This window comes from Sceloporus occidentalis, unplaced genomic scaffold (assembly GCF_023333645.1).
Source record: "Sceloporus occidentalis isolate IW3139 unplaced genomic scaffold, rSceOcc1.0.p SCAF_6, whole genome shotgun sequence".
Classification (NCBI taxonomy): Eukaryota; Metazoa; Chordata; class Lepidosauria; order Squamata; family Phrynosomatidae; genus Sceloporus; species Sceloporus occidentalis.
Window position 1 is genome coordinate 66,385,599 of NW_028316986.1, and position 23,364 is coordinate 66,408,962.

General features: G+C 44.5%; 2 protein-coding genes across 4 annotated transcripts in view; one reads left to right on the forward strand and one right to left on the reverse strand.

The window, feature by feature from the left end:
* The window catches only part of MAP3K21 (mitogen-activated protein kinase kinase kinase 21), a 61,896-nt gene extending 58,283 nt beyond the window's left edge, over positions 1-3,613 (reverse strand). For all 3 annotated transcript variants that reach the window (XM_089529905.1, XM_089529904.1, XM_089529903.1), the window contains exon 1: positions 2,466-3,613. In XM_089529905.1, the coding sequence (XP_089386031.1) occupies positions 2,466-3,270 (805 nt within the window). In that variant the 5' untranslated portion in view covers positions 3,271-3,613. The remainder of the gene's footprint in view (positions 1-2,465) is intronic.
* Positions 3,614-15,504: 11,891 nt separating this feature from the next.
* Positions 15,505-23,364, forward strand: part of PCNX2 (pecanex 2) — a 143,776-nt gene continuing 135,916 nt past the window's right edge. The window contains exons 1-4 of the mRNA XM_089529911.1: positions 15,505-15,764; positions 18,746-18,945; positions 20,588-20,699; positions 22,425-22,461. Coding sequence (XP_089386037.1) covers positions 15,612-15,764; positions 18,746-18,945; positions 20,588-20,699; positions 22,425-22,461 — 502 coding nt within the window. The 5' untranslated portion in view covers positions 15,505-15,611. The remainder of the gene's footprint in view (positions 15,765-18,745; positions 18,946-20,587; positions 20,700-22,424; positions 22,462-23,364) is intronic.

A 23,364-nucleotide genomic window follows, 5' to 3' on the forward strand; every position in this document is an offset into this window, starting at 1 on the left:
AGGAAGGAGACTCCACTAAACTCCGAGGGAGTTTGTTCCACTGTTGAACAGCCCTTACTGTCAGGAAGTTCCTCCTAATGTTGAGGTGGAATCTCTTTTCCTGTAGCTTGCATCCATTGCTCCGGGTCCTAGTCTCTGGAGCAGCAGAAAACAAGCTTGCTCTCTCCTCAATATGACATCCTTTCAAATATTTAAACAGGGCTATCATATCACCTCTTAATCTTCTTTTCTCCAGGATAAACATCCCCAGCTCCCTGAGTCGGTCCTCATAAGGTATGGTTTCCAGACCCTTCACCATTTTAGTCACCCTCCTTTGGACACGCTCCAGTTTCTCAACGTCCTTTTTAAATTGTGGTGCCCAGAACTGGACGCAATATTCCAGGTGGGACCTGACCAAAGCAGAATATAGTGGCACTATTACTTCTCTTGATCTAGACACTATACTTTGCAAGAATAATTTGCAAGTTACAAGTTTAACTTGCATGCTGAACATAACACATCTACAGCTAAATTTAACTTGGAAAAAGGAGGCATGAAAATTGGAGGAAGAAACCCCAACATTTCAAAATTATTTAATTATTCCTTTCTGATTATTTTTATCTGCACCACAGGGGGGAATGACGCAAAATATGGGATGTGGTACTTCAGACTGACACCCAAGACAACTGAGTTTAAACTATCTTAAATCAATCTGAAAATAACATTGGAAAATATGTCTACTTCCTCCCATCCTAACAAGAGGGAACTAGAAACATTAGCACAAAGGTTCATGTAGTTTTCTATTCCACAGAGCCAAAGACTACACATTAGGCAAAATATAAAAAAATAAACCTAATCTGACTTTATTTCCTCACACCATAAAGGGATTTTACAGATTAAATAATTTAAATAGTCAATAGTTAAGGTTGAACGAGATTCCCCTTCTTTCTGAAGTGCTATGGATAGGCTGTTCAAGTGTTCTAAGAATGCAAACAGAGCTAAGCATTGAAATGGACATGGATGCATAAGCAATGATGTGACAACAGAAGAGAGACTTCATGCAATCAAACTGGATTATCTTGTAACTGTTATAAATAACTGAATGGGCAGTTCTGAATGGCAAAAGGAAAGAAAAGAAATGGTACATATATCCCTTTTATTCAACTAGCCACAAGAAGTTGAGCTTCTTTGTGACCTTGCCAAATCTCAACTTTACAGAAGTATGCATTCACTTTCATTTAGAACATCACAATCCCTGTGAAATTTGTTGAAATATGATCTGTTATGACTTAACATGCCTTTGCTAACAAGCCATTTGCTAACAAGCCATGGTTTCACCATGACCCTCTGAATCCACAGTATCTCTACTGAAGTATTCAAAGGGTAGTTAATTATGGGAGTGAAGGAGCATGCTAGTCGCACCCCTTTGGTCAGCATATTGTTCACATGAAAAGAGATGGTTTTAAACAGGAAAATCTTTTCTTTGCATGGAAGTTCAAGAACTGTTTAACATAGAGATACTCCAGGCATAGAAAAGGCTCTCTAGTTCAGAAAGTTCACTTTTCACATGGAGGGACAAGTCTGGCACATTTCCCTCCTTCCATTTTTTTTTAAACTCCTTTGGTTGGTTGATGAATTTTAGCTTGCTCAAACCAATGGCTTGAACAAGCCCAAACCAAGAAAGAATGGCTTGTCCCTGGCCTTTTTCCTCTAGGTCTCCATCCCAAGACAAGCTGATCAAAAGGGGCGGAAGGGAAACAAAACAAGAGTGGAGAAGATGAAGACGAGTCCCCAGATTGTTTCTTCATCTGCTCTAAGGAATGTCACTTAAATAACAAGCCATGGGGGTAGTATTCCAAGACACAGCCATGTTAGTCTGATTCAGCAAAAAGATATAATATCTTTTTATCACTGCCCAGGGTGTCACCCAATGTGTGTGGGTGGGTGTTCTGGGGGTGGGGGCAAAAGGGCATGCCCCCACCTCGCTGCTCTGTGCCAATTTACTCAAGAGTAGAATGCCACATGGCAGGGCGGGGTGTGTGTGAACACTCTCCCTCACTACCCTGTGCCACTCTACTCATGAGTAGAATAGTGCATGACAGGATGAGGGGTAAGATTGGCCAGGTGTCACCCTTCTTCTGGGGTGTCACCTGCTGTGGGCTGCACTCCCCTAGTGACACCACTGTAAGGGAATCATCTAGTGCTTTGGAGCTTAACTGAGGAAAAGAAATTCCTAACCTAAGGTTTTATGGACTCCAGTTTTCTTCTCTATCTAATGAAGTGGTCTGAAGTCCATTATGCTAGAAATTTCTTTATTTCCATTCATCTCAAAGTACTACAAGGTTCTCTTATATCTTTTTCTAACAAGCCATGGTTAATACATTCCACAGCTTATCATGACATGTAAGTACACCCAGTGTTTAATTTCTCAAAGTGCAGTTTATTATAACATTCAAACATGCAAAATAAGATGCAATTTGTCTTACTATTGCTTGATTTGAGGTCTCTGTGAAGGATGGAAACGATGGCTTCTTCATGCAAGTAAAGCATCCCGCGAGCTATCTGTACTGCCCAATTGACCAGTATATGAGGAGGTATGCGCCGACCCCGATGGCTCCCACTACTGGTGGGCGAAGAACCTGACAAGGCCCTGTTGAGGGGTCCTCCCCTAGCAAACTCCATAACCAGGCAGAGGTTGGGCTCCTGCAAACTTACACCACGAAGTTCAATGATGTTAGGATGCTTCAGCATGGAAAACAGTTTTGCTTCCTGCCTCACACTTGCCGCAGTGGCCATGATGTCCTCATCTGGGTCTTGCCTCGCTGCTTTCACTGCCACTTCCTGGCCATGCCACATAGCTCTGTACACTTTACCAAAGCCCCCAACCCCAATGATCTCTTGCAATTCCAGATGCTGGAAGTCAATCTCTGCTAGAGAAGCTACATGGTCTCCGCTACCTATAGGCTGCCCATCACCCATTGCTTGGTTTTGGCCTTGATGCCCAGACTTCTCCAACAAACCCAACTGGGGGTGCTGGTAACGTCCTGGCTGATAAGTCACATAGTTGGCTGGGAAGATGCCGAGGCGGTGACGGATTTTACCAGCCCACCAGCCATCATCTCCAGAGACGGCGGCATCCTTAGAGAGAACCTCAACCACTTCTCCTCTTCGCAAGCTCAGCTCATCTTCCCCTGTGGCTTCATAGTCATAGAGCACAGTCCAGAGGGGACAGGAGGTGCCAATGCCCCCCAAAGTTCCTTCAAACACTCCCTCAGAACCCAGCAAAGCCATGGTCAAGATGGTGGCAGTGCTAACCACATGAACTTTGGCCTCAACATTGGAAGCAAGCCTAGATGCTTCAAAAGAAACCCATCTCCCTGCCCTGCTTTAACTGGCCATAGAAGGGGCAAGAAAGGAACCGAGACAAAAGCACAGAAAGAAGTAGAGGCATTGGTTGGACAGGGGTAGGAAAGTGGGGCACATTGGTGCCAGTTGCAGGGAAGCAGGGTGCCTAAGGAGGTCAGGGCAGGGAAGACAGAGAAGTGGGGTGCTTAAGGGGGTCAGGGCAGGGAAGACAGAGAAGTGGGGTGCTTAAGGGGGTCAGGGCAGGGAAGACAGAGAAGTGGGGTGCTTAAGGAGGTCAGGGCAAGGAAGACAGAGAAGTGGGGTGCTTAAGGAGGTCAGGGCAAGGAAGACAGAGAAGTGGGGTGCTTAAGGAGGTCAGGGCAAGGAAGACAGAGAAGTGGGGTGCCTAAGGGGGTCAGGGCAAGGAAGACAGAGAAGTGGGGTGCCTAAGGGGGTCAGGGCAGGGAAGACAGAGAAGTGGGGTGCCTAAGGGGGTCAGGGCAGGGAAGACAGAGAAGTGGGGTGCCTAAGGGGGTCAGGGCAGGGAAGACAGAGAAGTGGGGTGCTTAAGGAGGTCAGGGCAAGGAAGACAGAGAAGTGGGGTGCTTAAGGGGGTCAGGGCAGGGAAGACAGAGAAGTGGGGTGCTTAAGGAGGTCAGGGCAAGGAAGACAGAGAAGTGGGGTGCCTAAGGGGGTCAGGGCAGGGAAGACAGAGAAGTGGGGTGCTTAAGGAGGTCAGGGCAAGGAAGACAGAGAAGTGGGGTGCTTAAGGGGGTCAGGGCAGGGAAGACAGAGAAGTGGGGTGCTTAAGGGGGTCAGGGCAGGGAAGACAGAGAAGTGGGGTGCTTAAGGGGGTCAGGGCAGGGAAGACAGAGAAGTGGGGTGCTTAAGGAGGTCAGGGCAGGGAAGACAGAGAAGTGGGGTGCCTAAGGGGGTCAGGGCAGGGAAGACAGAGAAGTGGGGTGCCTAAGGGGGTCAGGGCAGGGAAGACAGAGAAGTGGGGTGCCTAAGGGGGTCAGGGCAGGGAAGACAGAGAAGTGGGGTGCCTAAGGGGGTCAGGGCAGGGAAGACAGAGAAGTGGGGTGCTTAAGGAGGTCAGGGCAGGGAAGACAGAGAAGTGGGGTGCTTAAGGGGGTCAGGGCAGGGAAGACAGAGAAGTGGGGTGCCTAAGGGGGTCAGGGCAGGGAAGACAGAGAAGTGGGGTGCCTAAGGGGGTCAGGGCAGGGAAGACAGAGAAGTGGGGTGCTTAAGGGGGTCAGGGCAGGGAAGACAGAGAAGTGGGGTGCTTAAGGGGGTCAGGGCAGGGAAGACAGAGAAGTGGGGTGCTTAAGGAGGTCAGGGCAGGGAAGACAGAGAAGTGGGGTGCCTAAGGGGGTCAGGGCAGGGAAGACAGAGAAGTGGGGTGCTTAAGGGGGTCAGGGCAGGGAAGACAGAGAAGTGGGGTGCCTAAGGGGGTCAGGGCAGGGAAGACAGAGAAGTGGGGTGCCTAAGGGGGTCAGGGCAGGGAAGACAGAGAAGTGGGGTGCCTAAGGGGGTCAGGGCAGGGAAGACAGAGAAGTGGGGTGCTTAAGGGGGTCAGGGCTGGGACCGGAGAGCCTAAGCTGTAAGGATTTGGGGGTAAAAGAGAGGTGAGCTTGAAGGACAGGGGGAGGGAGGCTCAGGAGACCAGCGAAGAAGGAAGTGGAAAGGGCTGTCTGCAGTGGGAAGCCAATGGGAGCCAGGCCTGGGGGCTGAAGGGGTGAGATTATCAGGGGAAGGAGAGACAAAGCGAGAAAGCCCTGAGGGGGAACTGGGGGGGAGGACAAGGAAATGCCAGGAGGCAGAATGGCAGGGAGGGAGGGAGGGAGGCCAAGGGAGAAGGGGCGACAAGGGGGAGGCGAGAGAGAGAGAGAGAGAAGAGACAAGAGAGGGGCCCAGGAGCCGAGAGCACCGCCGGGGACCCAGGAGGGAGCAGTGCTGGGGCCCAGGAAGAGGCGAGGCAGCCAGTTCCAACGAGGGAGAGAGGCAGAGGCCAAAGGCAAGAGCCCAGGGGCGGCGGGGCAGCTGCAAACCGAAACCCAGAAGCGCCTCCAAGGCCGGAAAGCCGCTCTCCCGCGGGGCTCCTTCCTTCCCAGCTCTCCTGCTGCCTGCCTCTCAGTTGCCACAGAGGAGCTCCGGAGTCCCTCCTGGCCGCTCCGGATTGGACGCTGCTGGGCACGTGACCCGGGAGGGGGAGGGGGTCGGCTGACTTGGGGGCTGCCCCTCTCCCCCAGAAGGGCCTGGGAGGAGGAGGAGGAGGAGGAGGAGGACCCGAGAGAGAGGCAGCCATGGGGAAACTTTGTGGCTGAAGTGTGGAAAGGCTGGGCTGCGTCTGCGCTGGAGGAATAATCCGCTTTGAGACCGCTTTAACTGCCATGGCTCCATGCGGTGGCATTCTGGGATTGGTAATTGGTTGGTGCCACAGCTGACTACCACCCCCAGAATGCCACCGCATGGAGCCATGGCAGTTAAAGCGGTCTCAACCCGGATTATTCCTCCAGCGCAGACGCAGCCTTCATCTCCTGAGGCCGGCTGTGCTTCCATCCCCCGAAAACTTTGCCACAAATAAAGGTGTTTGTCTTTTAAGGCGCCTGACTGCTTCTTGTTTTTTGCCTTTAAGTAAGCTTTTTGTTTCCCTTCTGCCCTCCGCCATGCCCGTCCTCCTTTTCCAGGACACGTCCTCCATTTCCGCCTTCTGGCCAGGAGGCATTCCCCAGCGGCCTCCATGTTGCGCAAGGCTAAGAAGCATGACATTTAGGAGTGTTTTCAACTTTTATGTGGCAAATGTCCTCCATATGTTCTCGCAGGTCCTACATTTTTGAGCTGCCTTGTCCTCCTTCGCAGTCAGGGCCTCTGGTCACCGTCAAGATCATGCTCTCAATCCAAAGGGACCAGATGTCATCCTTTTCCAGGACGCGTCCTACATTTCAGCCTTCTGCCCAGGTTGCGAGTTCAAGACCAGCAAAAGGGCCCAAGCTCGACTCAGGCTTGCATCCTTCCGAGGAGGGAGCTAAAATGAGTACCCAGACTGTTGGGGGCAAATTAGCTTACTTGCTGTTCACCGCTATGATCTTTGGAATAGCGGTATATAAATAAAACATATTATTATTATTATTATTATTAAATGTCAAAATGTCCTCCATTTTGACCATGACTAAGAAGCATGAATTTATATTTATGTTAGTCTTTTTAACTTTTACACTCAGCTCACCTTATCCACATTTTTTATCCATGGATTCAAGCATTCGCAGCTCGCAAATGTTTTTCAAAAGTATAAATTCCGCGTAGCAAATCTTGATTTCCCATTTTATCTAAAGGACCTGAGCATTTGCAGACTTTCAATTTTTCTGGACCAAGGGGAGCAAAGTGTTGTACTATAGCTGGCTTTCTAACAGACTTGTCTGTTAAACAGCAGCTGTCTGGAGGGAAGTAATAAAAATACAGACTTCCTTTTCCCAGTCCAGGGCCAAAGGGAGACCTTGACTGCATCCACACTGGAAAAATAACCCAGTTTGCCGCTCTGGGCCCACAACAAACTCCAACTCCCAGAATTCCATAGCCTTGAGCCAGGGCAGTTAAAGTGGTGCCAAACTGGGTTATTTCTCCAGTGTGGATGCAGCCGGAGTGTGGCTTTGCTTGACACCTGGGCCAAATGGCTTCCTGCTGGTCTGGAATTCAGGACTGGAACTGAGTATTTGGTCATAATTTGTATGGTGCGCCCACGTCATACGCAAATTTGAACATACGCTCAAACCCGTGTAGAGCCGCGTGGAAGCACATGGGGTGCAAGGGGCAGCGCGTCCCATTGGAATGAATGAGGTGCGCGCCCATGGCACGCATGTGCCACCACACCACCGCATGCATGACCCCCATTCATTCCAATGAGTCTTGAGCATGTGGAATTCAGCTGACGCAGGGGGGGGGGGGGACGGATCCCCTGCGTAAGCCAAGGGCATGCTGTATAGTCAAAACCACAAAGGAGGAGAAGGCACCACAAAATGTAGGCCATCCAAGAAAAAGGGAGGACATTGACCCCATAAAAGCTCAAAACCCTAACATAATGTAAATTCAAAGATATTGCCATGTTAGCCTGTAGACTCAGGACACAGAGAGATCTTGTAGCACCTTTGAGACTAACTGAACCAAAGAAATTGGCAGCATGAGCTTTCATAGACTTCAGTCTGCTTCTTCAGATGCATTTTAAATGTTGTGCGTCTTAGTCCTGCTCAAAAGGGAGCGCATATTGGAATTCCTCCTGGGCAGAAGGCTGAACTGAAGGACATGTCCTGGCAAAAAAAAAGGACATCTGGTCACCTTGTAACTTGCGGGTGTGGATATGCTAATGCACAGCCATGCATTTTCCATATGTATCTCTGTGTGTACTGTATATACATGCTGTGTTGCTTAGAGTCACATTCCATGCCATTTAGAAACTTGTATAATTACCCTAAAGGCACTAACAGGGTCAGCTCTGGTTAGTACCTGGATAGGAGATGACCAATGAATATAAAGGCTATACTGACAAAACCACCTCTTAGTATTCCTTGCCTAAGAAAACCCTGTGAAACAGGAAACTTGAAGGCACATGTGTTTGTTTGTTGTGTGCCTTCAAGTCATTTCTGACCTCTGGCAACCCTAAAGTGAAGTGATAGAGTTGTTCAGAGGAGTCGAAGGCTTTCATGGCTGGCATCCATAGTTTTTTTTTGTGGGTTTTTTTGGGCTATGTGGTCATGTTCTAGAAGAATTTCTTCCTGACGTTTCATCAGCATCTGTGGCTGGTTCTCTAATTCTCTGAAGGTGACATGACCAAGGTCACCCAGTGGGTTTCATGGCTGAGCTGGGAATCAAACCCTGATCTCCAGAGTTACAGTCCAGCAGTAAAACCATTATGCCATGCTGGTTCTTGAAGGCAGGGCTAAATCCAGTCCTACCTAGAGTCAGTTTACTGAAATCAATGAGTTTTGGACTACACCTCCCGAGTCACTCTAGGATTCAAATCCCAGTTTTGTGTGACCTTTTCAAATGTTACACTCAGCCTTAGAGGAAAGCAAATGGCTGACTAAATCTGACTAAATCTTGCCAAGAAAATCCTTGGAGGGGGTCATCATAATCAAGGTCGACATAAAGGAACATAATAGCAAAAGTAAAGTTAATGGCAACTAGCATGTCCTATTCATTTCAATGGGTTTAGGGAGAATTAGAATTGGATTTAGCTTATCAAATGGAAGTAAATCCTCAGCAGTGAGGATTGGACAATGAAGTTAAGGAATATCATATTCAAGTATCACGCAAGAGACACATCATGAACTTCAACTAATCATTGGGCCCATACAGACAGGCCAAAATAAAGCTGCTTTGGGTCACTTTGGAGGTATGCTGTTTAAATGATGCATGCGTCCCAAGAGTCCGGAAGCTTTGCCAAAGCTACGCTCGAGTCTTTAGGAATGGAGCATGACTTTGGCATGGCTTCCAGACTCTTAGGATGCATGCATCATTTAAACAACATATTTCCAAAGTGACCCAAAGCAGCTTTATTTTGGCCTGTCTGTATGGGGCTATTATTTGCATAATTGTGACTAGTCTGGGGAACATTGCAAGGTCCTGACCTATAAAGGCCCTTTCCCAGATACAGTACTTGAATTATCTGCTGCTGAAACCTACTGATTTGCAGTAGGTTTTTAATCTTGTCTTGCACTTCAAAGCCTGCATGGGGAGTGAGATATGCTAATTGAATAATCCACCCAGAACACAACACAGGTAGAAAAAAATTAATCCTGTGATGTTTGGTACAAACAAACATTGTGTTAGTGCACTTATGAGAGAAGGATTTGTTGTTGCTTGTGCCTCCAAGACATTTTTGACTCATTGCAACTTTAAGATGAGCCTATCATAGGGTTTCTTTGGCAAGTTTCTTCAGAGAAGGGATGCCATTGCCATCCTGAGGCTGAGAGTGTGTGACTTGTCCAAGGTCACCCAGTGGGTTTTTATGCTCTGGCAGGGTTTTGAACCCTGGTCTCCCGAGTCATAGTCCAACACTCAAACTACTACACCACATTGGCCTTGGACATTTGAACTGATAAGGCCCAACATTTTCGACCTTACTACTTTGTGGAAATTTCAAAATGGAACTCATGGGGTGCTGTGCCTCAACTGACTGCATATCAAACTTGTAACTTCAGTTCTATAGTAATATGTCTGGTTCTCTGAACAACTGAGAATGCGTACCTTGCATGTCAAGGATGGACAGTGTATGACCTGTGACACCCAGGGGTCCAAACAATTTTCAATTAAAATAAAATGTTTTGCTCCCAAATGCTACACATCCCCTGCAGGAAGAGCACTTTAGGTGCAAGAGAGGCCTGTTTTCAAGTAGGAGGTGAGAAAGAAATGACTACTTGAGCCCTTCAAGGGTCACTTCCTGTTGTACAAAAGGCCTCTCCTGGCCCTGAAATGGTCCAGACTCCAGGAGAGCCACAAAATATGGCAAGAATGATCCCATACTTCCTTTAGGGTTTAGAGAATTTGTGGACAATTTTTTTGGATTTTTCAGTGGTGCCATGTGATCCAGCCCTTCAAGGTCTCTTGGGGAGCAAGATAAATTATCTGAGAATGTCCATGCTTTTCTGCTTTAGCTAGCTCATCCCTTATGCTGCAATGTTTATATCTTCCATTTATTATTTTACAATTTCTTTCTTTCCCTGATTCATTCTTTGCACATCCCATGTTCTTGTTATATGTGCTGTACAGGTTTGGACTTTCCTTCCACGTCTGAGCATGATGGCAGCTGAACATCCTTTGGCTTGAGTATAATTACATCAGACACACCACTGTTTATATTTCTTCTCTGCTTTTCCTGAGTAGCTGGGCAACTGTCTTCCTATCTGAGGTCTCTTTTTTCCAGCACAATCTCTTGCTTCATTATAGATTTTCTCATCACAGGGTTTTAAAGGAAAAAGACATTCAGTAATCACTTACTATTGTGTCCTTCTGTGCAGTACTACTAAGAGTTAAAGTTCATCTTCTACAAGTGCCATCTTCTACTACTAATGTTGCCCAGTTGCTTCTGTTCTTCTCCACCACCTGCACCACTATAACTATCCGTTCTCTTCTGCTAACTCAGCCATTCATTCCGGAAATTTGTTTGGCATATTTAGTCTTGTTCCTCAGCAAAAGCATGTATGACTTGGGGAACCCTCCCAGTATCAGTTACCGTCATTACAAACTCTTCCCTCTTGGGAGCAAACAATCCCATTATCATGGCAAGGTAGCACCATGCTGGGGCTCTTTCTATAGAGATAGTTCAATTATCATGCAGTGCATAACTATCCAATTTGATTGTACATTTACTGGTAAACAAGACTGAATGTGTTCTGCCAGGAATACAAAGAAGAAAATGTGAATTTAACTAAACATGGATAGGGTTGTACTGTGATAGCACAATCCCATATCTGTATTCAAGGGCACATTGAGTTCCATCAGGCCAATCCCCCGTAATGTAATGTTTAGGGAACTGAAACATTAGTGTGATTTTTCCTTCCAAGCCACTGTTGTGAGTGCAAGCTTGGATGTGCTGAAGGAAATATTGACCAGTGAGGCCTTGATGTGTAGGGAGCCAACATCATTCCCTGTTTTCATATATACTGTAAATGTAAATAGCATCCTCCAGAAAAATATCCTTAATTGACAGTTTTTACTCTGCAAGCCAGATTCATGCAGAGCAGCATGTTGTCAGGATTTCCAGTCAACCACAGAGAAAATGGTAAATCCTGCCTGGTATAGTTATTCATTGAGATGTTATTGTGTTGAGGTGTCTTATTTCAGCTCCATCTTATAGAGCAGTCTTGTCCAGGCCAGCCTCTAATGCCAAGAGGTAGTTCCATGGTTTAGGAAGAGGGAGAGGAAAGATTAAATCTGAATTAAGCCTGCAACTCTCCTAAAACAGCAATTATCTGTATTTTCAGGATGAAATCATCTGGAATCATGATGTTCCTAACCATGCCTTCTAGAGATTTGCATTTGGGTTTTAGGCTATAGCTATAACGTATACTACACTGTATAAGCAGACTTGTGCTTACATTTTCTATTTAATTTCAGTAACATGGGTGAGAATTCTGCAGCATTAACCACCATATGCAGCGATAGTTCAGGCCAGTGATAAGCAAAGCACTGCCACTTTGTTCCTTGGCTCCCAGATTATCTCACATATATCTCTCCTCAGTTGTCATCAGCCCTTCTTTCGGGCTGTATCAGAGGGAGAGAGATGCAATTACAGGGCGAATCAAAATATAACAAAATACAAAATCCACAAAGCTGTGATACCCTTATTGAGGCAATTAAAAAGTACAAAATACATAATGAAAGCTTTTGAAGCTTCACTGGATTCCTCATCAGACAAAGATTTTTTTTAAAATGAGAGAAGAAAAGTGATGATTTAGAGTCACAAACCTACATTTTATTTAGATGTTACTTCTGATGCCAGTTAAGATGTTCTAGGCAGTGGTTCCCAAACATTTGTTCTCCAGATGTTTTGGACTTCATCTCCCAGAATTCCTGACTGTTGGGCAAGCTGACAGGGGCTTCTGGGAGTTGAAGTCCAAAATTAATCAAGTTTGGGAAGTCTAGAGAGATATCAATGCAGGCAGAGGCCATGTGGGTACTGAGGAATGGCCAAGACGAGACCATATACTGTATCTCTCTCTAGACCAGTGAGTGGAGGGCCAAAGTGGGATCCAAGGGGTGGTGAGAAAAAAGTGGGCAGTAATAGGGGAAGCACAGATAGTTAGGGGAGACTGTGACACAGGGGTGTCTGGCTGTGAAGAGTCAGGCTTCCCCACCACTACCAACACCCCCCCCCCATTGGCTATCCAGTGGTAGCGAGGTTTTCTAGACACTGGCATCAGAAAGAGATCCTCTGCCTGCCTGCCCCCCAGAAGAGCCAGGCAAAGTTGAGAAGCAGGAATTGCTACTTTTGTTGCCAGTGTGTGTGTGTGTGTGTGTGTGTGAGAGAGAGAGAGAGAGAGAGCAAATGGAGCCAATGACGGGGTTGGGGAGAGTGGGATGGAGTGTACACTTGTGAGGAAGTTAGGGTGAACACTGGCTCAATGCAGTGTCATCAGTTGGCCAGCTGTCTCCTCTGAAACCACCTTCCCACTCCCCCCTCCACTCTAGCTTTTTTCCTTTAATTTATTAAAAGGCAACATTTTGTTAATATATTATCTCCATTGTAAAAGTCATAAATGATACTTATAACAGACAGTTTCTTTTTGTCCCATGGTCGAAGAATTAGCTAAGATGTCTGAGAATGCTTTATGGATGAACTCAGTTCTAGATCACATTTTAGAAGAATTCTTAGGAGCTTATTCAGATTGAATCATGCAAAATGTAAAGCAGGGACTATAAACTTTTAAAATGTAGACTTTCCTATATATTATTCCGTAATAATAATACTGTAGGTTGGTAGACACTGGAATGGGCAGTCCACTACATTGTAAGCCTTAGGGTAGGAGAAATCTCATTATTGAGCTCTGTAAGCCACAATGACACCTTTTTCCTTAAGGAGGAGGTCAGTAGCACTTCAAATAAGTGAAAGTGAAAATCCTTAATTCATTAAATTCACAACCTTTGGGAAGGTTGGGAGGAGTTAATTATAATTCACTATTTCCAGAAAAATCCAGCAAGTACCAGGGAAACTTGCTGTATTAGGGAAACAGTGATACAAATTAAACTTTGGTGGTGTTTTTAAGTATTATCAGCATTGGCAATACATGTAAATTGGAGAAGCAGTGATCAAAGTAATCAAACTGTTATGGTACATAGAAAATCTTTCCCGTTGCTCCCCCTAGTGGATATACTGTGAAGTATGAAAATTTGCTTTGCCTTCTAGGGGCTAGTAGAGCAACAGCCTCTCCAGCCCTTCTGTGGACTGCATTTTTAATCTGCTTTAATCAGCATACACAGTAGTGGAAAATGCTCAGCACTGGAGACTAGTGAAGCCCCCCCCCCCATTTTGGATTCCTGCAAGTTGGAGCCCCAAATATCTAGAAGGCCATGTGTTCTCTATCCCTGCTGTATAATTTGGATTATGGACATGTCCCATTTGTGCTGTCTTTAATGCAACCTTGGATGCTTATTAGATCACAACAGTCTTAATACAGAGGAAGGCTACCATTTAAATTAATCTCAAGGTAACTTCAGGGCTGGATTTCTGCAATGCACTGCACATTGGGCTACCTCTGTACCATGTTCAGAAACTTCAGCTAGGTCAAAACATGGCAGCCAGATTTGTTACTGGTACATCTAAGAGTACCAGTATGGCATAGTGGTTTGAGTGTTGGACTATGACTCTAGAAACCAGGATTTGATTCACAGCTTGGCCATGAAACCCACAGGATGACCTTGGACAAGTCACATGCATTCAGCCTCAGGGTGAAGGCAATGACAAACCTCCTCTGAACAAATCTGACTAGAAGCATGGATTTGTTTTTTAAAATTTTTTTAGCTCATGGTGACCAGAGATCCTCCTTTTCCAATACATATTCTGCATTCCAACGTTCTGTCCAGGAGGCATTCCAAAAACATCCTCCACTTTGAGAAGGACCAAGACGCATGGATTTATATTTCTATGAGTGTTCTTTTTAGCTTTTTTTTTTTTTTTTTTAGCTTCTATGTGGCAAATAGCCTCCTTTTTCTTGCATGCCCTCCATTTTTGTGGTGCCTTGTCCTCCTTGGTGGTGAGGACATCTGGCCATGCTGATTCTGGGTGGTGGGTTTCCCTATCCATGCCAACAGCTGCACAGAGTGGCAAGAGGACCTGTCCTACATTTCAAACTTTCAAATCCAAGAGGGATTCCAAAAAGCCCTCCCTTGTGAACCTGACAGCATGGATTTATATTTATATGAATGTGTTTTTTTTAGCTCAGGGTGACCAGAAGTCCTCCTTTCCTCCCACATGTCCTGCATTCCAACCTTCTGTTCAGGAGGGATTGTAGAATCATAGAATCCTAGAGTTGGAAGAGACCTTAAGGGCCATCCAGTCCAACCCCATTCTGCCATGCAGGAACTCACAATCCAAGCATCCCCGGCAGATGGTCATCCAGCCTCTGCTTAAAAACCTCCAAGGAAGGAGACTCCACCACTCTCCATTGAGGGAGTGTGTTCTACTGTTGAACAGCCCTTACTGTCAGGAAGTTCCTCCTAATGTTGAGGTGGAATCTCTTCTCCTGTAGCTTACATCCATTGCTCCAGGTCCTAGTCTTGAAGCAGAAGAAAACAAGCTTGCTCCAACCTCAATATGACACCCCTTCAAATACGTAAACAGGGCTATCATATCACCTCTTAACCTTCTCTTCTCCAGGCTAAACATCCCCAGCTCCCTAAGTCATTCCTCATAAGGCATGGTTTCCAGACCCTTCATCATTTTAGTTGCCCTCCTTTAGACATGCTCCAGTTTCTCAATGTCCTTTTTGAATTGTGGCGCCCAGAACTGGACACAATATTCCAGGTGGGGCCTGACCAAAGCAGAATAGAGTGGCACTATTTCTTCCCTTGATCTAGACACTGTACTACTACTGATGCAGCCTAGAATCGCATTGGCCTTTTTGGCTGCTGCATCACACTGTTCACTCATGTTCAAGTTGTGCTCTACTGGGACTCCTAGATCTCTTTCACACATAGTCTTGTTGAGCCAGTATTCCCAGGTGAGGACTGGCCAAAGCAGAATAGAGTGGCGTCCATTGTGGGCAATGACTAAGAAGAATGAATTTATAGTTCTGTGAGTGGTTTTAGCTCAGGGTGAGCAGAGGTCTTCTTTTCCCAGGGCCTGTTCTGCATCCAAATGTCTCCCATTGTGGGCAATGACCAAGAAGCATGGCTTTATATTTCTGTGTTTGTGAGCTTTTCATTTGAGATGTCCTCCACATTTCCCCTGCAGGCCCTCCATTTGGCGCTGCCTGGTCCTCTCCTTGGGGCTGGTGGACCCTGGTGCCCTCTTGCCTACCCCTGCAGTGCCTGGTCTGGCCACGGGGGGCGCTTGCCTGCCTGCCTGCCTGCCTTTCCTGCAGCCGCAGAGGCGCTGGATGTTCTGGGCGCCGCGAGGCATGATGGGAATATCCCTCTAGCAGCAGCAGCAGCAGCGGAGGCAGCATCCGGCATGGAGGACCAGGAGGAGCATCTCAGCGGCGGCGGTAGCGAGGGCGGCCTTGGAGCCGGAGGGAGCATCGCGAAGCCTCGGCTGGGCGAGTGAGCGGGGGCCCGGGCAGGGCTGGGCGGCCATGGGCTCCCAAGCTGTGCAGCTGCTCCGGCAGGGAGTCTGGGCGGCGCTGACCGGAGGATGGTACCACGATCCCGAGCAAAGCAGGTTCACCAACAGCTGCCACCTCTATCTGTGGTTCGTCTTGTTGCTGCTGCCCCTGGCCATGCACCTGGTGAGAGACAGGGAGGGAGGGCAGCCCTGGGCCTCTGGGCTTGGCAAGGGCACAGCCAGGCCTCCCTCCCCAGGCCTGGGCCCAGAGAAGGGGTGGAGGGCCTGGCAGGAGCACCTCACAAGGCCCCTCGCGGTGGAACAGGAAGGGATGCTTTCAAGGCAGGAGGAAGGCAGGGGCTCCTTAGGGCAGCAGGGCAAGAAGACATCCCCTGATTGCAGTGGCCTCAGCCACTGCAATCCAGCTGCTGCATTGCTGGACTTAGTGCTTTAACAGTGTTTATTATATTATTATAATATAATATATTAATATATTATATTTTATTATAGAACTTGGTCTCTGATGGAAACCTGGTCACCTTGTTCCTTCGTCAAATAACCCAAGGAATCCTTAGGGCAGGACAAGAAGGTGTCCTCTTCTGATAAGTCTGTAATGGCCTCAGCCCCACAGCTGCTGCTGCATTTCTGGACTTAGTATTGTAACAGTGTTTATTATAGTATTAATTGTTATTATTATATTAAGAATAAGGGATGCAGTGACTCAAGTGGTTAAGACTCTGTTGGTTGCAAGATCGGCAGCTTGGCAGTTCAAGGCCCGGGTGCCGCCTGATGGGGTGAGCTCCCATCACTAGTCCCAGCTTCTGCCACCCTAGAAGTTAGAAAGAATGTAAAAGTACAAGTAGATCAATAGGTGCCACTTTGGTGGGAAGGAAAACAGCATTCTGTGCAGTCATGCTGGCCACATGGTCACAGAGTAGTCTCTGCCAATGCTGGCTCTTTGGCTTAGTAATGGAGATGAGCACCACCCCCTATGGTTGGACACGACTTGACCACCTTGTCAGTGGGGAATACCTTTACATATTATATTAAGAACTTGGTCTCAGAAACCTAGTCACCTTGTTCCTTCATCAAAAAACTAAAGGAATCCTTGGGGCAGAACAAGAAGGTGTCCTCTGATAAGTCTATAATGGCCTCAGCCCCACAGTGGCTGCTATATTATTGCACTTAGTATTTCAATATATCATATTGTTGAACTTATTCCTTCACCAAAGAACCCAACGAATTCTTAGGGAAGGAAAAGAAGGTGTTCTATGATTGTAGAATCATAGAATCATAGAGTTAGAGGAGACCACAAGAGCCACCCAGTCCAACCCCTGCCATGCAGGAACTCACAGTCAAAGCATCCCTGACAGATGGCCATCCAGCTTCTGTTAAAACACCTCCAAAGTACACTCCACCACTTTCCGAGGGAGTGTGTTCCATTGTAAAATAGCTCTTACTGTGAGGAAGTTCTGTGAGCAGCAGAAAACAAGCTTGCCCCATCCTCAATATGACACCTCTTCAAATACTTAAACAGGGCTTCATATCACCTCTTAACCTTCTCTTCTGCAGGCTAAACATACCCAGCTCCTGACGTTATTCCTCATAGCGCATGGTTATTTGACTTTTTTTAATGGTATTTATACCCCACCCTTCAGCCCTAAAGGCTCTCAGAACAGCTTACAATTATTATTTTTAATTAGACGCTTCCCTGCCCTCAGGCTTACAATCTAAAAAGACATGACACAAAAGGAGAAGGGAATGGTGGTGGGGAAGGGGATCAGGTCCAGCAGTTCTTCTCTCCCTCTGAGGCCTGGACCAAGGCAGATGGACAGGAGGGAGGGCTCTTCTTAAGCATAGGCCTGATGGTGCCTGGCCTCTTTCCACTCCCTCCCAGGCCAGATGGAGACAGATGCCATGGAGGGAGGGCTCTACATCTTTTTGTAATGACTTCAGCCCCACAGCGGCTGCTATATTTCTGGTCTTAGTATTTTAACAGTTTTTATTATATTATTGAATTTGGTCTTAGACTAAACCCTGGTTGCCTTGTTCTTTCATCAAAGAACCAAAGGCTCCTTAGGGCAGGACAAGAAGGCATCCTCTGATAGTAATGGCCTCAGTCTCACAGTGGCTGCTATATTTCTGGACTTAGTATTTTGACAGTATTTATTATATTATAGAACTTGGTCTCACATGCAGTCCTGGTTGTCTTGTTCCTTGAATGAAGAACCCAAAGAATCCTTAGGGCAGGACAAGAAGGTGTCTTCTGATAAGACTGTAATGGCCTCAGCTCCAGAGCAGCTGCTATATTATTGCACTTAGTATTTATTATAGTATTGAACATGGTCTCAGACTAAATCCTGGTCTCAGACTAGATGCTTGTTTTTGTCATCAAAGAACCCAAAGAATTCTCAAGGCAAGACAAGAAGGTGTCCTCTGATAAAACAAAAACAAAAAACTGTAATGGCTTTAACCCCACAATGACTGCTATATTGTTGCACTAAGTATTTTAACAGTTGTTATTGTAGTCTTGAACTTGATCTCAGGTGAAATCCTGGTTGCCTTGTTCCTACATCAAGGCTAAAATCCCAAGTATGTTTTCTCTTTAGTGTGTGTTGGTGTGGGTGTCTAATGGAACAGATGCTATATATTTGTTTTTAAGTTATGTTTATTTTTAATGTGCATTTTATTGTTATCTCTAAGCACCTTTTTAGGTAGGGTAGAAGGATGGGTTGTAAATAAAAAGTATTAAAGTTTCTCTTTTTTGAAGTGTAAACATAAAAAAGAGCAATTATGATACTACATAGCCTAATGCCCACTGGAGGGGGAAAAAGAAATTTCTGCTCCATGTCTCACAGCCTTCAATAAAGGGTTTACAAAGGTCCTTTCTCTCAACTTTCGCACTCAGTTCTCAGTCATATGAGAATCCATAATACTTTACAGAGTTCTAAGAGTTACTTTGAAAATATGTGTCAATCACTTAGGAAAAGCACCACATGAATATTCATATTGTTATAATTGCTTGTTATAAGGGTAATGTAACAGGATTCTCAGTAAAGTTCAATTCTGATGCAAATTAAAATTATCACAACTTGAACAGTTGATATTTTGTTATGTTAAGGTAATAGATTAATTGTGATAACTGTTTATTATTCTTATGTCTAGGCTTTCCCTCCCAGTACCATCACAGCTTTTGTCTACTGTAGTTCTGTAACATTGTTTTTCACAATAATCAAAGTAGTCAGTTATCGCCTGCATGTTATGTTTGACAAAGGAGAAGTAATTCAACAAAAAGTTTCTTGGCGTGAAGGAAACCAGAATAAAGAAACAAAAAGAGATAATGCAATTCGGCATATAAATCTTAGGTAAGTCTCACCCCCCCCCCTACGGTGCTTATAGTATAAGATTATTCCCAGTGCCATCTGATCTAGTTTGGAAAGTGTACATTAACGGAAGCAAGATTTTGCATATACCCTTAGGAAGGAACTGTATAATCATATGAAAGCTGCACAGATAATTCTATGTCAAAAAATGGTTGGTAATGCCAAACAGCGGTTCAGGAGTGGGAGTTGAGCATAGTTCATATCTTGTAGAATACTTGATCAGCCTGACTTCCATTTTTCTGACTGGACTGTAACAGCACATATTTGAATCAGGAGCAGTAATGGCCAGCTAAGAAATAATAAGCAAAGAGGTATTGGTGTGGGGATGGGGTGGAGTGGGTGGCCTAATACGGATTTTGCATTTTGTTTTATGGCCAATACAGTTGCCTTACTGTTCTGTATGAGACATGAAAAAGTAATGAAGATCTGCAATAGCAAGTACATTTCTATACCGCTTATCAGTGAACCAAGCACTTCCTAACCAGTTTACAATGTGTAAGCTAATTGCCTCCAGCAAGCTGGGTACTTATTTTAGCAGCCTATGGAAAGATGCAAGCCTGAGTAGACCTTGGAGTCCCTGGGATCGAACTCACAACCTTGTGGTTGTGAGTGGCTGCAGTACTGGCATTGAACCACTGTGCCACCAGGGCTCCCTGGTGCTTTGCTTCCCCAAAGCCTCTTTATCAAAGCCAAAGGTACTTCAGATATATATTTTTCATTCTTTAGGAAGAATCTGAGAGAGTAAACTAGTTGGCAGGAGGACATGTCCAGGGCCCGAAATAGACAGAGTGAAAATGCGGTCCACGGCTATGCCAGTGTGATTTGCGTTAGGGCTGCAGGAGTCACACATGCCTGGCCCCAATCCAGGCCGCTGCTGCAGGTTTGAACCAGGCTGGCAAAAGGAGCGGTATTTTACCGCTCCTTTTTGGCCCAGTTCTTTTGGGAAGACTCGAGTCTGGCATGGTTTCCCTCTGCTTTTGGGGTGTGTGTCATCTAAACGCTATGCCCCATACACAGCCGGAAAGCATTTTTTGACTTGTCTGTTTCGGCTCTAATTCACTTAGATTAGGAGTTGGCAACAGGCAGATCAAGGTCTAAAGGTAGATTCGGAAATAAAAACCAAAACAAAAACAAAAACAAAAAACCCTAACACCTCAATTCTGCCTTGGCTGATCTTGTCATTTAACTCTTGATATCAGTGTTCCTCCCCTGTTAAATAGAAATTTTACTTACTTGCCTTTGATCAGATTTTCATTAGCCACTTTGAGAGATTTGTCTTGGAATCTCTGATCACTCATAACCAAGGTGTAAGTTTGTATTTGTATGTAGTGTGTAGTCATTGTTGTGATAGGTAGCTGATTCTAATTTGCACCTGGCTCAGGCTAGTGCAAATGGGTTGGAGTAGAAATCACAGTTGATCCCAGGCTCAGACATTGCCTACTCAAAACCAAGAAGCAAGAGATCTACTCTTTCAGAATATTCTTGGGGAAAAAAATACATTCCTTCAATTTGTTGAGCTCTAATTAAAGCAATCTCTTTTGGGAGCTTGTTTTCCTCATGACCTCTCATTGTTAGAAATAAGCTACCAGTGACTTTTTGTTTTGTTTTTTATTGTTTTGAATAGCAATAACATAGGGGACAGTGGTGAAGAGATCAAGCGTAATGGTTCGACACCTACCATCCACAGCGGTGTAAAAGTGCAAGCTATACTCTCTCATCACTCTTCAGGAGTAGTGGTTAGTAAATCTTTTCTGCAGTGCTGTTTACTATCCATATGCCACTGTTAAAACTTCAGATGTATTATGAGGTTTATTTTTAAAATAGCTGCCTTCTGTAGTTTCCTGTTGGTAAATAAGTGCTGTGATGTTGTTGTGCTTTATGTTTTGCTGTCCTTGTGAGTACCAGCCAGTGGAGTAGACCAGGGTCAGGAATATTCAGAGCTATTTAATGTCTTGAAAAGCACAATGTTTTACTACACATGATGAGAAAGCTAGAAAGGTGCGATTGCCTTTTTCCCTATGATACCTATGCAGTGTAATAATGTCTTAGAGATAAATTTGGAAACACGATAAATTAATATTCTAAATGATTTTTAAACAGCAGCCACAACCATGGAGGTTAAATAGTTGAGGTAATATCTTTGATCTAGCCCCTTCTTCTAAAATGTGATCAGCACTGAATTCTGTGATAATGCTGGTGATCTACTAGGGCAGAGGTGAAGATGAAGAAAGGTGATTTGGCCCTCCAAATGCTGTTGTACTACAACTTCCATTAGTCCTAACTATTGTAGCCAGTGGTGAGGGATTATGAGAGCCACAGTCCAACAACTTTTAGAGAGCCACATTTTCTCCATGGTGTGACTAGTACCCGATTACCTCCCACATATAGTCCTTCAGGTTTACATGATCAGTCAGAAGGGGAATGGGACGATTTTAGGGTGTTCACTTCAGAGCTACTTACAAGTAGAAATACAAATAAATGCAAAGGCTTCCTAGGAATGTGAGAGGTCTTGGAGCACAGATGGAATCCCTGTGTTCAGGGCTTTATTATTTTACCTCATAATAATAATAATACCCCATGATGATGATGATGATGATGATGATTACCCTGCCTCTCTGTCATTAAAACAAAAAGTCCCATATCCCAGTAAACCCCCCCCCCCCCAAAATACAATTAAATGATTCAATTTAAAACATACCTTAAAATAATGAACAAACAAATAAGACAAACAGGGGCAGTGGCAGAAATCATGGATATAACGGATACAACGGGTACAAGATTGGACATTGTAATTCTCCAGATTTCCATTTTCTGGTCTAGAATCTGCATATAGACCTACAGTACAGTTTTTGATCTTATCAGCTGAAGAGCTGTGACCTTGTCAACTGAAGAATTTTAAACGATGTCCCTAGATTTAAACCACTGTTCATGTAGGTTTTTTTTAATAGACAAAAATATATGCCATTTGCCATTGGGATACTTTTTTGTCTTAGACACTGTAAAGTATTGAAACAAATATGTCCCATACTATTTTTATTGAGCCATTATTCTAAGAGGTGAAAGTGACATATTCTGGTTCTCATTAATTTGGCCCCTTTTGATGGGGACATTAGAATTGTCAGTCGGTTCAGAAACTACCAGAAATGTACAAGAAGCCTTATTTCTAACAACTGGAGTATATACCTCTTCACTGTGAAATATAATGTGAACTAAGCAAATAGTTGTGACACTCACTTACTCCTTCACTGTCTAGATATTTCTGAACCAATTTGCACTAATAAAAGTGATAATGATGGTGTATATTGGATGCATCCGTTATAGCTAGCCATTGTAAATGTTTAATTGATTTTGAGTGGGATATTGGTTGTTCTTACTGTACTCTCCTGTTATAATGTATTATAATATAAATTCTGTACATTTTAAAAGGATCTGGTTTATATTATGTATGTGCTTCATTTTAGGAGTTGCCTGCACAAGAAACTATTGAAGATTTGAAAGGTACCTTCCAAATAATACATCTTACTCTTATTAAACTGTTTAAAGAAAACTGTTTAGATAAATTTTCTGCCTCAGAATATTTTATTCATTATTTATTAAACAAATTGTAACAGTTAACTTTATAAAGCCAAAGTGTATATTTGATGAAACCATAAACATTTTTTCCATGAAGTCACATTTATTTTATCCTTCCAATTCAGTTAAACCATCACTGTCTCTCTATGTCCCTAGCCTTAAATATTTGTGTTATGGCTGCTGTCACCTTGCAGAATTAATGCAGTTTGACACTGTTTAAATTGTCATGGCTCAATGTTATGGAATCCTGGGATTTGTAGTTTTTTGTGTCACCAGAGTACTCTGAAAGAGAAGGCTAAATATCTCACAAAATTACCAGTTCCTGAATTCCATAGCATTCAGCCGTGGTACTTAAAGCAGTGTCACACTACATTAATTTTGCAGTGTACTACAGTGTCCTTCTTCCAAAGAAGTAGGGGCTATGTGGTCTTCATATTTTAGAGTTATGCAGGGTCACTCCTTGAGTAAGTCCTAAGAAGTTCAATGAAGCCTACAGTTTAATCCTATATATGTTTACTCAGAAGTAATTCCTACTATGTTCAGTGGTACTTTCTCTATAAAACATGTTTAATACAACAAATTCCAAAACCCACAAAACAGGGCTACCTTTATGATGTCATCTATAAAGCACAAAATACATTGTGCCTTTTAGTTGGCTCAATAAAGGTATCTCTGTTTTGTGGATTTTTGAATTTGTTGTATTTTACCGTATGGCCCATATAGCTGTGCCTGAATATGTTTAGTTACCTTAGTTACTTTACCACTTTTAAGACCATTTCTATATGAAAAAGTAATTAGTGTTTTTTATAGAGAAAGGGTGAACCTCTG